Raw genomic sequence first — 14,419 nt, forward strand, 5'->3', positions numbered from 1 at the left:
GAAGTCTCCATCTTGAAGTGTATGGTGGTTGCCTGCATCCAGGCTTCTGAGTTTTCTGTTTTAGTAAAAATCTGGACATTTTCTGGATGATTTAAAAGGCCCAATGATTTTTTTTATAATTTTTAAATTTTTTTTTTGGTTAAAGGCATGAACTTCATTAATCTTTTCAGGGTTGTGGGTTACACGCACATTTTAGAGTACCTCTGTGGCCACAGAAATGCAGTTTGGCCAAAGCAATAGAGAAATACAACAGACTGATGACTGGCCATGCTGTCCTCAAGAGTTAGAACAGTAAACCTCTTCTCCCACCTAAACATGACTGCAGTTTACAGGGATAAGCATATTTGTCTTGTAGGTGTATTTTGAGATTCATGAGACCTCACACATAGTTAATAAAATCTATCGTTCCTGCTTCTTAAACCAGTTTGGGGGTCACAGTGAAACAGACAGGATACTATCGTAAGTTGACCTCATGCAACCTAGTGTGTTATGCCTAAGCCTAACCTGTTTCCCTGCTTCTGCTTAGAAGAAAATTAATACCAACTTGAAACATATATTATGAAGAAAAAAAAAATATATTGAAAGAAATGAAGTTTCAGTCAAAATCAAAAGGTTTAAACTATAATGATTGTAATGAAAGTTCTCAGATAAAAAAAGTAAGAGCAGAATACAGCTTTGGGTGAGATGTTTGGAAATCACTGGAAATTCTCACATTTTAAAACAGGTTTTTGTTCAATATCGAATAAATATCTTCTCTAACTGAGAAATTTTGACAGTAATGTTTTAATTCCTTGGTTAGAGTTTTTTGATGCATCATATTTTCTACATGAACTTTGGAAAAATGAGAAGAATACTTTCTACCACAAATTCTCATCTGATAATACCAAAGTACGGGTTATAGAAGTATAGTTACAGGCACACACATATTAAAATGGCACAAAAGCAGGACAGTCATGAAAAGGAAAAAGAGGTTGCCTATATATCTTGAAGGCAATAAAAGGAGAGAGAAAAATAATGAAAATAAAGTTTTTCTTCTTTGACATAGGGATTATGGCAAAAAGAAAAAAGGAATACTATCTTCATTATTATCATTAACAAGGGAATGAGTGAAAAAATTACCCTAGCATATTCTGGAAGGTTTTTAAGGATTAGATAATTATTAGTATTTGTACTATAGAAGTGCATTTTAGGTACTTCCAATTAATTTTAGGGAACATTAAATAACATCTCTATAAGTATCTCCCCACTCTTAATGGAAATTCCTAGAGAATCTTTCTCCCTCCTAGGGTACCATGGCAGCTGCGATAAAACTCAGTACTGAAAAGCATACTTTCTTAATTTTGATTGCAACAGGAATTTGCTTATGAATGTCACCTATTTCATCCCTTCTGCCATTTCAGCAGAATCGGAATAAACTAGTTCTAAATTTAAACTTCAAGATATGCGTAATCCATTAAGAATCATATTAGAGAGCAGAAATTAAAAAAGATATGGATTAGAATGAGAGTTCTACTTTTTTTTCCCCCAGAAAAGATGGAAGCTGTGCATTCTTAGCCTTTGCTACATGATTTTTTAGGATTATTATGTTTGTGATTTTCTGCCTATTGAGAGAACTTTTTACAATTAAATATAAAGTAACTATCTTAGTAATGTTAAAAGCCCTCTTTTTTTTTTTCTTCAAATAACTGCAGAGACAATGAGCTAAATATTGCAGTTCTACAAAAGCTTCAACTCAGAAAGATCATATCTAGTTTAGACACCTGGCCAGTGTACATTACAGAAGTTTTCAGTTAGTTTGCATCGCCTCTGTGCTGTAAGAACCAGAGCAGGGACATTTGGCTTGGCAACCTCATGACCTTTTTAAATGTCTGAGCCAGGCCATGCTTAGTGCCCTGCACATGGACCATGGGATTTTAGCAGTGCTTCAGATCCCAAAGTGTAGATGTGGTTGTGGCACCTGCTATAAAATTAGAAGTCCTGACTGAATCACTTTGGAATTATTTCAACTGCATATTTTCTTAAGTTTCTTGAAATAGCAGTTTGATTAGCCTTCAGGTAATTATGTTTCTCTATGTCCATTATTTAGATTTCATTATCCTGCATGACACACCTCGTTTTAATATTCTTCTGAGTTCAATGGGAATATTTTTAAAAAAGAAACCAAAACTCTCCAAAATAACAATACGTGTTAAATATCCTTTCAATTTTAATCACTAATGTGTTTTCCTACCTGTATTATAATGCTTGGTGCAGTAACATAAATCCTTTTCTTCTTTCAAGAGAAACTGTGGCAGAGTGAGACCTTCCGCTACTTGAACTGCTCCCTTTTCTTGCCATTCAAAAATGAGATCATTCATTGTATATCCAACTAAAAGAAAAAAAAGAAATAAATTCTAAGACAGTTGCAAACACTGAAAACTCTGAAAAGCAGGGAAACACCAAATAGCAATGACCTAAATGCCATAAAAAGAAGACAATACAGGGGGTGTGTTAATATCTATTAATCTGCCATTCTACATCATACAGAACTAGAAAAAAAAGCTGGTCTTATCTTTCGTGAAATCTTAATAAGTCAGGTAGTCTATTAATGGAATTAACAAAAGCATAAAAATGAGTTAGACATCCAATTCTCTTGGGTGCTTGGGAATATCTTGCTCTCCCCAGCACACGAAGGATAAAATAGGCCCTTTACACTCAGATGTCTTTCTCCTTTTATTTGAATTTGTAATAGTGTATTGTCAAAGCTATATTTAAGGATTTGTGTCAATTTGAACTGTTAGGTACAAATTCTTCACACAGAGCAATGAATGAAAATTTCTGGAGTAGTGAGGTAATAGTTGAATTGAAAAAATGGTTTTCTCTGAAACTAGTATGAATAAAGGGAAAGCAATTGATTGTAATCTTCTCATATTAGTTGACTGTGACATATCATGATATTAAAAGGCATTCTGTTTTAATATTCAGATTCCTGTATCTATCTGTACCTCATGCATGTGTGCATAAGATTAAATAAAACAACAGAAACTGTAGTAGAAGTATTAATCAAGGCCCAGGCTTTATAAAGGGCAAGTATTTTGCTTCCTGTTTTCCTCTCTCAGCTGAATATTTACATGGGACATAATGAGGAAAATAGCTCTACTTACTCTGAATATGTCATGTATTAACTTCCCAAGATATCTCTGGAATTTTATTCTAAACTTTTTCTGAATAAACTTTATCTGGTCATGACAACTGGAAAAAAAACAACAACAACATCTTCCTATTCTTATTCAGGTTTCATTAAGACTTTTTCAAAATGTAATAATTTGGACAAAGTGACGTTTTAAGACAGAAATCTGAACCTACATAGCTTCCACTGTTGTAATAGTTTGAAAGACAAAGGTGCGCTTGAGCCATATATAATAGCTTGAGCCAGAAAGAAAAGAGAATAATTTTTACATCTAAACTACTTAGTTTTCATTCACCTGTTTTGCTTCCTTGCAATATTTACTTTCTGCCTTAGTCTATTGGTAATGAGCTACGGACAATAACCTACTGACAAGTGGAAATACCTTTTAAACTTCAATAACAAATCACTGCTCAAAGCACATTTTTCAGAACTTTCTAAGGGTAACTGCCTGTCAGTAAATACTGAACTTTTGAGTTCCAGTGAAGGAAATAGCTGCTCTGGAGTGTGGGTATAAATCTTTGCCCTATATATTCAGTGACTTCATTACTCTTTGAATACATCTATAAATGCTATCCAATCATGATGCCCTAACATGCTGACATCAAATCCAAGACACACTTCATCCTTCCTTACTATAAGCTAAGAATTGGTGTTTATAAAGTTAAAACCATTTTCAACACCTCTCCTTGCTTGTAAACTCTTGATGTTTCTTTGGGCAAGTTCCTTTATACAGGGCATTCACAGGCACTCAGACTGAGTGCTGGTTTACTTTGGTGTTTTATTAGGGCTGGACGAATAGGCTAAAAATGAGACCATATCCTTTTAAATAAGCATTTAATTAAGATCAGACATTACTCAAGACATTACAAGCATGTATTAACTGGAGAAGAAGAAACTTATTTTTATGTCATATTAAATGCATGATGCTCATAGAATCATAGAATGTTTTGGGGTGGAAGGGACCAAAGATCATCTAGTTTCAACCTCCCTGCCATGGCAGGGACATCTCCAACTAGATCAGGTTGCTCAAGGCTCCATTCAGCCTGGCCTTAAGCACTTCCAGGGATGGAGCATCCACAACCTCCCCAGGCAACCTGTTCAGTGCCTCATCACTCCAGATCCCACTCATTATCCCTCATCCTATCACTACAAGCCCTTGTAAAAAGTCCCTTCCCAGCCTTCTTGTAGGCCCCCTTCAGGTATTGGAAGGCAACTATAAGGTCTCCCTGGAGCTTTCTCTTTTCCAGGCTCAACAAGCCTCTTTCAGCCTATCCTCGTAGGAGAGGTGTTCCAACCCTCTGACCATCTTGGTATCCTTCCTCTGGACTCACTCCAACAGCTCCATGTTTTCTTGTGTTGGGGGCTCCAGAGCTGGATGCAGTATTCCAGGTGGGGTCTGACAAGGGCAGAGGAGAGGAGCAGAATCACCTTCCTTGACCTGCTGGTCACACATCTCTTGATGCATCCCAGGATATGGTTGGCTTTCTGGGCTGCAAGCGCACACTGCTGGCTCGTGTTGATCTTATCATCCACCAACATGCCCAAATCTTTCTCTCCAGGACTGCTCTCAATCCACTCATTGCCCAGCCCGTAACTGTGCTTGGGATTGCCTCAACGCAGGTGCAAGACCTTACACTTGGCCTTGTTAAACTTCATGAGGTTGGCCTAGGCCCACTTGTCAAGCCTGCCAAGGTCCCTCTGGATGGCATCCCTTCCCTCCAGCATGTTGACCGCACCACACAACTTTGTGTCATTGGCAAACTTACTGAGGGTGCATTCGATGCCACTGTCTGTGTCGCTGACAAAGACGTTAAATAGTACCGGTACGAGCACTGATCCCTGAGGGACACCTCTTGTCACTGGTCGCCACTTGGATATTGAGACATTGACCACAACTCTTTGAGTGTGATCTTCCAGCCAGTTCTTTATCCACTGAGTGGTCCATCCATCAAATCCCTGTCTTTCCAACTTGGAGACCAGGATGTTGTGTGGAACAGTGTCGAATGCCTTGCACAAGTCCAGGTAGATGACAACAGTTGCTCTTACCTTGTCAATTGACTCTGTTAATCCATCATAAAAAGATGCCAGATTTGTCAGGATTTTCCCTTAGTGAAGCGATGTTGGCTACTACCAATCACCTCCACATTTTCCATGTGCCATAGCAGAGCCTTCAGAAGGATCTACTCTGTTATCTTGCCAGGCACAGAGGTGAGACTGACTGGCCTGTAGTTTCCTGGGTCTTCCTTTTTTCCCTTTTTGAAAATGGAGGTGATGTTTCCCCTTTTCCAGTTAGTGAGTACTTCATCAGACTGCCATGACCTCTCAAATATGATGGAAAGTGGCCTAGCAGATCCATCTGCCAGTTGCCTCAGGACTCGTGGATGGATCTCATCAGGTCTCATGGACTTGTACACCTTCAGGTTCTTTAAATGGTCTCAAACCTGAACATCACTTACATTATGTGGATATTCCTTCTCCCAGCCCCCACCTTTGGCTTACATTCCATAAATGCAGTCTTAAAATACACTATTAAATACCATAAACTAGGAAAAATCAGAAGTATAGCTCTTATCAAACTTTGCATAAATTCAGACAAAAAGAAGTTGTGTGTAGAGCAGATTATCATCTGAAGCATATAGATTATTGCCAGAAGTGATGTCTCTGAGTAAAACTCATTGAACTGACAAGAAACAACGGCTGTGTCAAAATGTATTTTGCTAAATCAGATTCATTCATCTCTAATGCGTGCTTTTAATTTTGATTACCTACCCTGCGTACTAATTACTTTATGGTGCAATCTAATAAAAATAATAGCATTATATGCAAAACACTAATGTAGTAATTAATTTTTATCATATTTACATTTTAAAAGCCCAAATATAGCTTTAGCATTCCATACTTTAACTTTTGTAATTCAAGATCGGAGTTATAAAGTAAATGTGTCTTACAATATAAACGAACTTAATGAAGATATGAGTTTATGTTACACCAAAGAAATTTAAAATAGGATGTTAATTTAAATTAACTTAAGTTAAACAAATTTATGGCCCTTTATTAAATGTGAAATACATGGCCCAATCAAATGTGTGCATCCAATTAGGGAAATCTAAAATCTTGTAATAGTCCTGTAATTGAGGAATTAGGATATCCTAGGATATTCTATGCACAGAAGGGCTAATCTCCACATTGTTCTGTGTTAGAAAGCAATAGTAATTGAACAATCTGAGCTTCTTTAATATCTCAAAAAATGGAAAATATTAATTAATTAATTTTATTAATTTTATGGAGAAGACCTGCCGAATAACACAGTGCTTGCACTCAGAATGCTCATGGTATTGTGTGCACTTTAAAACAGTCAGTGGTTACCATAATGTAGTATGTGTACAGTTTAGGTATATGATGTTATATATAAAATGAGCCTAAAAATCAATCCTCCAGCATCCTAATTTTGGGAGCTCTGCTTACTAATGCATTTACCTTACTTGTCTAGATGAAAGCAGTACACTCGCCCATGTATCGCTGAAATCAGTTTTACAGGAATAAAAATGAAAACAAGTAAATTATTTCATTCTCTGTATAGGTTTCACAACGGATTAGCTGAGAAAAGGCAGATAAGTGAGTAACTCTCTTTGTTGGTGCTCTCTTTGTTCCAGGTTTACACAGCACCAGTCAATCTGACTGATCAAGCTCATAATTAAAGATGAGTGTTCCTGAGAAGCAACTGCAATTAAAAATAATTGATCTGAATGCACTAGTATCCAAATAGTAAAACTCATAAGAGTAGGCTCTCAAATTTTGCTCTGAAATTCTTGAAGAATGACACTACTAGCAGAAAGGGCTAATTTATTGGATAGATAGATGCAAAACCAGTTCAAACAGAGTATTTTAGGAATAGGTTATTCTTCCAGTGATTGATAAATATATTACACATTTAATCCAGTGCATTAATTCTTCATGGAATAGTAAGAGGCATGATAATTAAAATAAGGCATACATGCTGAATGAAATTTTAGAAATACCAAACCAGAAGTCCACCTGAAATTTTAGTTCCTACTTGGCTGCTTGTGTTACCTGATTAATAAATATGCATTAGCTTAAATTTTTTTTAAAAAAAGTTCAGTACCAGAACTTCAAGTAAAGATCTAAATGCCTGTTGCTGGTAGACTCTGTATATTTTCTAAATGGCCTACATGATAAAATATCTGAGAAGCTGTATTCCATTACACCGTTATCACTGTGCAAATGAAGCAGTAAAGAATGGTTATACGATCAGACCACCTTCTCAGCAAACTCTGGGCTTGAAATAAGATTTTGTTCTGAACAGATGTGTGACTACCAGTACAAATTTGCACTTTATCTGTTACATTTTAAATATGTTCTGTGCCTCATAAGAACTGCACTGAAATATGTAGTTATAAAGAACAAGATGTTTCTCTTTCGGGATTCTAAGGGATAAAGCAGATAATGATGTCTTTATTGTGTTGTTAGGTCCATAAATACTGAATCCACAGAAACCAGTTGTCAGGAGAGTTGGCATAATCTAGGGCCCTGAATTCAAGGAAATAGAGGAACACTCACAGCAACGTCATAGAATGAGGAAACATGTCCCTGGAAATTTTTCAGGTTCAGATTCACACCTATAGAAGCCCTATCTCCCTGACGATGCCTGTTTCTAAATTTTTCTCCTTACATGTACTATGTCACAGAAGCTCATGCCAGATGTTGATGGGGTGATGGAGTTTTTCAGTTTATTTATGCATTTTTTAGATTTGCAAACACAATACTTAACCACATTTCCTATGCCTCGAACATTTTGATCAGGAGGGCACTGTATTTTGACTAGGGAAATAATTTCAATGGCCTTCTACTATAAAAAGAGATGGCCCAAAGCCAAATCAGAAGAGTACTTTTATCAATTACACATAAGTTTAAATGCTTATTAATTCTGCTTATAGATGTATGGAGCTTATTTTTTTAGTAGACATAAATGCTTAGCTCTTGAATCCTGACTTCTTTGAGGGATAAGACTTGAGTGTAAGATGTTTTCTCTCTGTGCCTTGCTTTCATTGTTTTCTGCTTTCCACATGAAAAGTGGTGTGTGTGCCTGAAGGGAGTCACAGTCTACGTGTCTGATAGAAAAACAATGTTAATCTGCTTCTGAGCACATCTGACTTGCAGGGTAAACTTCTGCTACATACTGGTCATTCCTACTCTTTGTAAATTCTTCCTGTTCATTCCTACTATATTATCTCTCTTGCTGTTGCTTTGTGAGCAGAACATATTTATTTCTTATTTGCATTTGCTGCAGCCTCTCACTAGAAGGAGTCACTCTTTTTTGACAGTGAGGTGGTTTTAGTGACTGTTATAAATTGTTACCAGATATTTTTATTTCTAGTGATTCAGAAATACAGTGCTATGGAGGAAGGTCCTAGATGCTACATTTTAATGTTGAAAAAATGACAGTCAGTCACTGGCCTAGTTAGCAGATGAAGTTGAAGCTTACTTTTTCATCGCTGGTAGAAAAACTGACTCTTTTATACTATAGAAACAGCTGAAAGCAATGGAGGCTATCATCTAGTAGACTGGTCTGGAGGACAAGGCCAACCTAAAGTAAATCAGGTGGACACTGGAAGAGGTTGTGCAGAGAGGTGGTGGATACTCCATTCCTGGAGACATTCAAGGTCAGGCTTGATGGGGCTCTGGGGGACTTGATCTAGTTAAAGCTGTGCCTGCTCACTGCAGAGGGGTTGGACTAGATGGCCTTCAAAGATCCCTTCCAATGCAATGCATTCCATGATTCTATGATTCATAAGGACTTCTGTCACTGAAATGCAGTGTGCTAGGGCTTCAGTTTGAAGGGTGTAATTGCATGACATTTGAGAAACAAAGTAGAGATATCAGACTGTGTGTGTTATGGGACACAAATAAGCTGCTGTGGATGGATTAGAGTGCATTTTGCAATGTATTTGTTATTGTCTGGCTACTGTCCAGGTGTTTGCTTTTATATAATTCTATGAAGATATTACCACTTAGATTTTGTGGGATTAGTATTATCATAGATCTGGAAAGAAAGGACAAGAAGCCTGAATTATTTTGTAAAAGAGCAGTGTTCAGACGTTTCAGAACTCATTAGGTTACATTAATACGGACTCTATTAACCAAAGTCTGAGGTCTTGCACATCTGTAATGTAAAAGGAGACAATAAATTATTGGTAATTATATGACAGTAGGAGAGGGTTAACAGAGGAAGCATTTCTCAGGAAAATGGAACTGTAGCCTCTCAACAAACTGATCCCTTTAAGAGACAACTCATTTTTAGGAGCCTGAAGTCATTCCAGGTAATTAGCTAGAATCACATACTGGCAGAATGAGACCTCTGCCTGACATAAATATGAAGAACTGGCAAACTAAGCAGAATTTAGTGTTAATTGACAGTGTGGAAAGCCTGAAACAATTGGGAAAGTTGGATTTGGCCCACAGAAATTTTTCTTTAGAAAGCAGTCTGTCACAGAGCTGATGATAAAAATGGTATGGAAAAATGAAAGTAAAACTCTATGTGGTTACATTTATGGAGGGAGGAGGTGGAAAAGAACAGGCATTGAATGAAGAGTAGTTGTCAGGACCTGTGCCTGGAATAGTTGATGCAAGGTTTTGAGTCTCTGGACATCAGATAAAATGAAATTGCAGTGATAGTCTTTTTAATTGATCTAATCTACACAAAAAAGATTACAAGATAGACACAATATCTACACAAGATAGACATGCTAACTTTTGTCTTTAGCTGGCAGAGGAATTTCTTTAGCTAGTGAAAATTTTCAGCATGTTCAATTACAGGTTTCAGGAAAAAATACAGGGAAAAAGAATGTGATCCTGATTAAATATTTTTAAGCAGCAAGGACAACTACAGTGCCTGGTAAAGAGAAAACCAAGACCAAGGCAAAAGTTTGGCTATCTTTTTCAAAAAACCTTATCTCTTAAAAACAGATCATATCTGTAATTTTTTTTAAACACTGTTATTAATCTTAATAATAAATATAACCTTTTCTTTCATCTAGTTTTGAAAGTATAGGAAAAAAGCCTCCCTTAAACAAATAGGGTTCCATTCAACCCATATGGTGCTGTAGAACTATTGGAACCAAGCTATTTATACCAGCTGTAAACATGCATGCTAAGAGAAGATGACTTTATTTTAGCCAGTTCAGTATCAGCTGTAGGAATTAAAAGCCTATAGTCTCATAGGCAAGACAGCAGACATCTAATAAGGTTGCTTTGAAGAATTATTGAATCATCTTGAAAGTATTAACATTTCTCAAGGCTGTTCATAGAATCATAGAATGGCACAGGCTGGAAGGGACCTTAGAGATCATCTAGTCCAACCTCCCTGTCATGGGCAGGGACGCCACCTCTCAACTAGACCAGGCAACACATGGGGACCGAGCGGGAATCAAACCCGCGACCTCGGTGTTGGTCCTTGTTGCCAGCACCGCGCTCAAACCACTGAGCTAACCGACCCCCTAAAACAAGTGCTACACTGTTACAGAAGAACAAGGTTTGTTATTCATGGCAGCAATTCCTCTTTACTTTCAGAGACTCCACGCCTTTGAACCACAACTGCCTTGGCATTCCAAAATATCCTCTTTTTTACTTCTGCTGACACAGTCTTGTTTCCCAACTTCCTTCCTTTTAACCACCCTTAACAGTACTGTTCCAAGCCATAAAGAATAAAATTCTTGAGCAAGCTTGTGATCCAGCCGAATTCTGATTTATCTTTTCAATTTTCTACTTAGTCTACTTATTCCAGGAAAGCCATGCTTCCCTTGTGTCATTTCACAATACCTACAGGCATGCTAAAACGTAACTCTTCCCCTCTTTTTCAGTGAATAAACATGAATGACATGAAACAACTAAGATGAATATCTAACATTTTTGTACAAGAGAGTTCGGTTCAACTACAAAATTTATTTTATAGTTTTTATATCTCAGTGAACTATTTAAATTCCATTCTTATTTCATTTCTTTAAAGTTTAGTAAGATACAGGTCCAAGGGTAGCAATGGATTTAATCAGCAGACCAGGCAGTTCTTTATTTATCCAGCTGAGGCAAGGACTATAGTCATGTTGATTAAAGTTATTTCACTACTGTGCTGTTAGACATCCCGACAATGTGCCTTCAGGATAGGCTGTCTGCACATTATCATGCCTAAGAACATGGCAGAAGTTTGAATTATGCCCTAAATTCCAAGAAACGCAGCAGGGGGAAGATATGGCAGAGCTAACAAGTCTGGTTTTGGCTTCAGGTTAGAATAAACTCTTCTCACATACATTACGCACTAAAAATATTAGAATCAGAAATCAGCTATGATGCATTTCATGGCTAAATTTATGCTGGATCTCCAAGAAAGAAGGATTTTATTCTATGTACTTCTGAGTCACTTTGCAAAAGGTCTGCCCCTTGCACTGTCCTCTAGGTCATTCTGATAGAATCTCTCCCTTGTGAGTTACAGGTTTATTGCTCTTAGCCTGAATTTCAGAGAAGAATAACATTTCAGGCCCAGCCCTCTATCACGTCTTTCAGACCTAATATTCCTTGCAGAAGCCTACAGATTTTCAGTTGTCACTTTTATATTAGTTTCTGTGGATTCAGCAGTAGTTGCACAGCTACTACTGCCCTTTAATCCCGCATGGGTTGGGAGCTGAAGACTTCAGACATCTACCTCTTTTTCAGCTGTGTGTCAGGCTTCACTTCAGATATACACAGTGGGCTGAGTCACCCATCTGCAGAATAGAAACCATAGGATGAGTTTTTGACAACTTTAGTGCTACTGAAATGGAAAGAAGAGGTTTCTATGCGTTCAGGCACAAGCAGGCATTGATCTCGTGTGTCCATAACTAGTACCACTCAGCTAGACACCTGAGGATCTCTGGCAGATAAGAAACACAGTCCAGTTCTATTATCCTTCTTATGGTGTCTTTGTGCTGTTGTGGGAGAGGAACAACATGCACATCATTTTCTGTAATGCAGTAGCCTGCTGTAGTCTGCTTGCAGATCTTTCCATTTGCACAATCTCCAATTCAGGGACGGGGAGGAAAGAAATTGTAATATTCAGGTAACAGCATCCTGCAGCATGGAGTGAGTTTTCCTCTAAAAATTAGAAAGACAGGAGATTAATATCTTAGAAAGACTAAAAAGCCTCCATAAATCAAAAGGCAGAAAAATAAAAAAGAAGTCTATTGTTTGATTTCTAAAGTGACAATAAGCATAAAAATAAAATTGTGAGGTGAGCAGATGCTTTCTCCCTTACACACACTACTTTTCATAGTCTATTCCTTCTTTTGTAACTGAGTCAGTCTTTTCACTATTTTTTGAAAATTCAGGAATATTGAATGTCACCTAAAGTTATAACTGTGATATATGAATAAAGGAATACTGTGAGATAAAAGTGAAATTTTAAAAATAGAGAGTCAACAAACTCTGGCACATGAAAGAAAACCATTTCTTTCCTGGGAGACAGGCCACAGAAACAAATACGTGTCTAGCTGACATTTCTTTGTCTCTTATTCAAGCAGAATAAAACTAAAATTATCTCACATGCCTATAGGCTGTCCTCGTATAAGGCACAGAAATGTAGAAGGGATTATTTCATATGTGCATTTTTATTTGCTTCCTTTCTAAGATACAAAAGCAGCTCATTCTAGCTGCTGAGAAATCATTTGGTAAAATAAATCCTTTAAAAATAGAAGACATTTCCACTTAAATGTTTTTCACATACTTCATGATATAAGTGAAGTACTTTAACCAGGGGCAAATCCAGCTGCTTAGTGTGATGTTGGAAAAAAACATTACATGAGCTGGCTAAAAATAAAAATATTACTTGGGAAGAAAACCTCTACATAAATTTTCCTCTTGAAGCTTTCTATACTGGAGCAACAGTATCAGTATTGAAGGAGGGCATCTGGTACTAAAGAAAATTATTATTTTATAGCAGGATCTGTCCTTTATAAGAAACTGTCAGCCTCTCTTTGCAACCTGGTGGTAAGATGAGTAAGAAAAGGATGATTTGTTAGAAATAGTCTAATTTGCTTAGTGACACATGTAGGAGCAACTCTTGCAATATCAGATATATTTTAAAGAAACTGTGAGATAAATGGGCCTTACAAATTCACATTTGTACAATGTCCTACCCAGCTTGGCACTCAGTGGAAAAACCAGCAATGATCATCACTTTAAAGAGAAACATCTAGAAGCATGGCTGCTGCTGTTCTGGTCCCACAACCACTGTGTTTTTTATAACACAGCCTGATGAGCAGATCACTTTCTCAGGTCACGAGAGGACTGTGTTCTCAGTCTGAAAGCCCAAGTCTTCCACTTCCTCAGACAGTGCATTGACCCCCACGGTTAATGCTTTGATCCCCTTGTTTAAGTTGTCTCGCTGTGCACCAAAAAATGTAAGCCAGACAGCCACAGGATTATGAGATTGTGGCCTAGAAATTAGAGGTGCTTGAATGGATTCAGGCTCTCAGGGTTCTTACCTCAGGAGATATGACATGAAACCTGGGAAAATGCTAAATGCACTCATCTTCTTTTTTATTCTATAATTTTCAGGAGAAATGGATGTTCATTTTTAGCCAGAATTTGAATGCTTCTGCTCACCTTTTTCTAAGTTTTGGAATTTGATCAGAGTTTAGGCTCACATAAAACATATTTTTGGCTTAGTTAGTCTTCTGTCCATCATGCTTTGTAACTTCTCCAAGGTGTCTGTTTCCCTTCCTATATAGAAAAACTGGTTTGGGGCAGGTGAATTCCTGCTCTTGAAGGTCTAGGAGCTTGGAAATAATGTCACTGTGTCTATGTACTTTGGTGCTGTCCCAAAGTCATTTCAGGGAACGGCTGTCTTGTTCCCGCAAACGTAACCGGTTATTTTGCTATCAGACATGTAAGTATACCAAGAGTTCCCTCATGCTGCAAAATTTTCTGCTTCATGCCAGCTACTTTGCCCATAGTCTCTATTTTTCAATGTCTAGAGTCACAAGTAAAATAGAATTAGACAAGGCAATATGGGAAAACTTTATTATTTGTAGCTTCCTTATGAAGTCAAATTTGATCTTTCTCAGTAATGAGAAGATTTTGAAGCACTCATTTGTATTTTGTTCAACTTTTCTTTTGTGAACATTGCCTTCTGAGTGAAAGTGCAGCAGGGAATTTACTCCCACTGAACTGAATGATTAAAAACAAGACTTCAGTGAAAAATGT

At 37.3% G+C, this 14,419-nt stretch overlaps 1 protein-coding gene across 1 annotated transcript in view; it reads right to left on the reverse strand.

Annotated features, from left to right (window-relative positions):
- The window catches only part of LOC104275126 (glycine receptor subunit alpha-3-like), a 62,472-nt gene that overhangs the window by 22,175 nt on the left and 25,878 nt on the right, over nt 1-14,419 (reverse strand). The window contains exon 5 of the mRNA XM_009871025.1: nt 2,231-2,368. Within this exon, the coding sequence (XP_009869327.1) occupies nt 2,231-2,368 (138 nt within the window). The remainder of the gene's footprint in view (nt 1-2,230; nt 2,369-14,419) is intronic.

This window comes from Apaloderma vittatum, unplaced genomic scaffold, assembly GCF_000703405.1.
Source record: "Apaloderma vittatum isolate BGI_N311 unplaced genomic scaffold, ASM70340v1 scaffold8420, whole genome shotgun sequence".
Lineage (NCBI taxonomy): Eukaryota > Metazoa > Chordata > Aves > Trogoniformes > Trogonidae > Apaloderma > Apaloderma vittatum.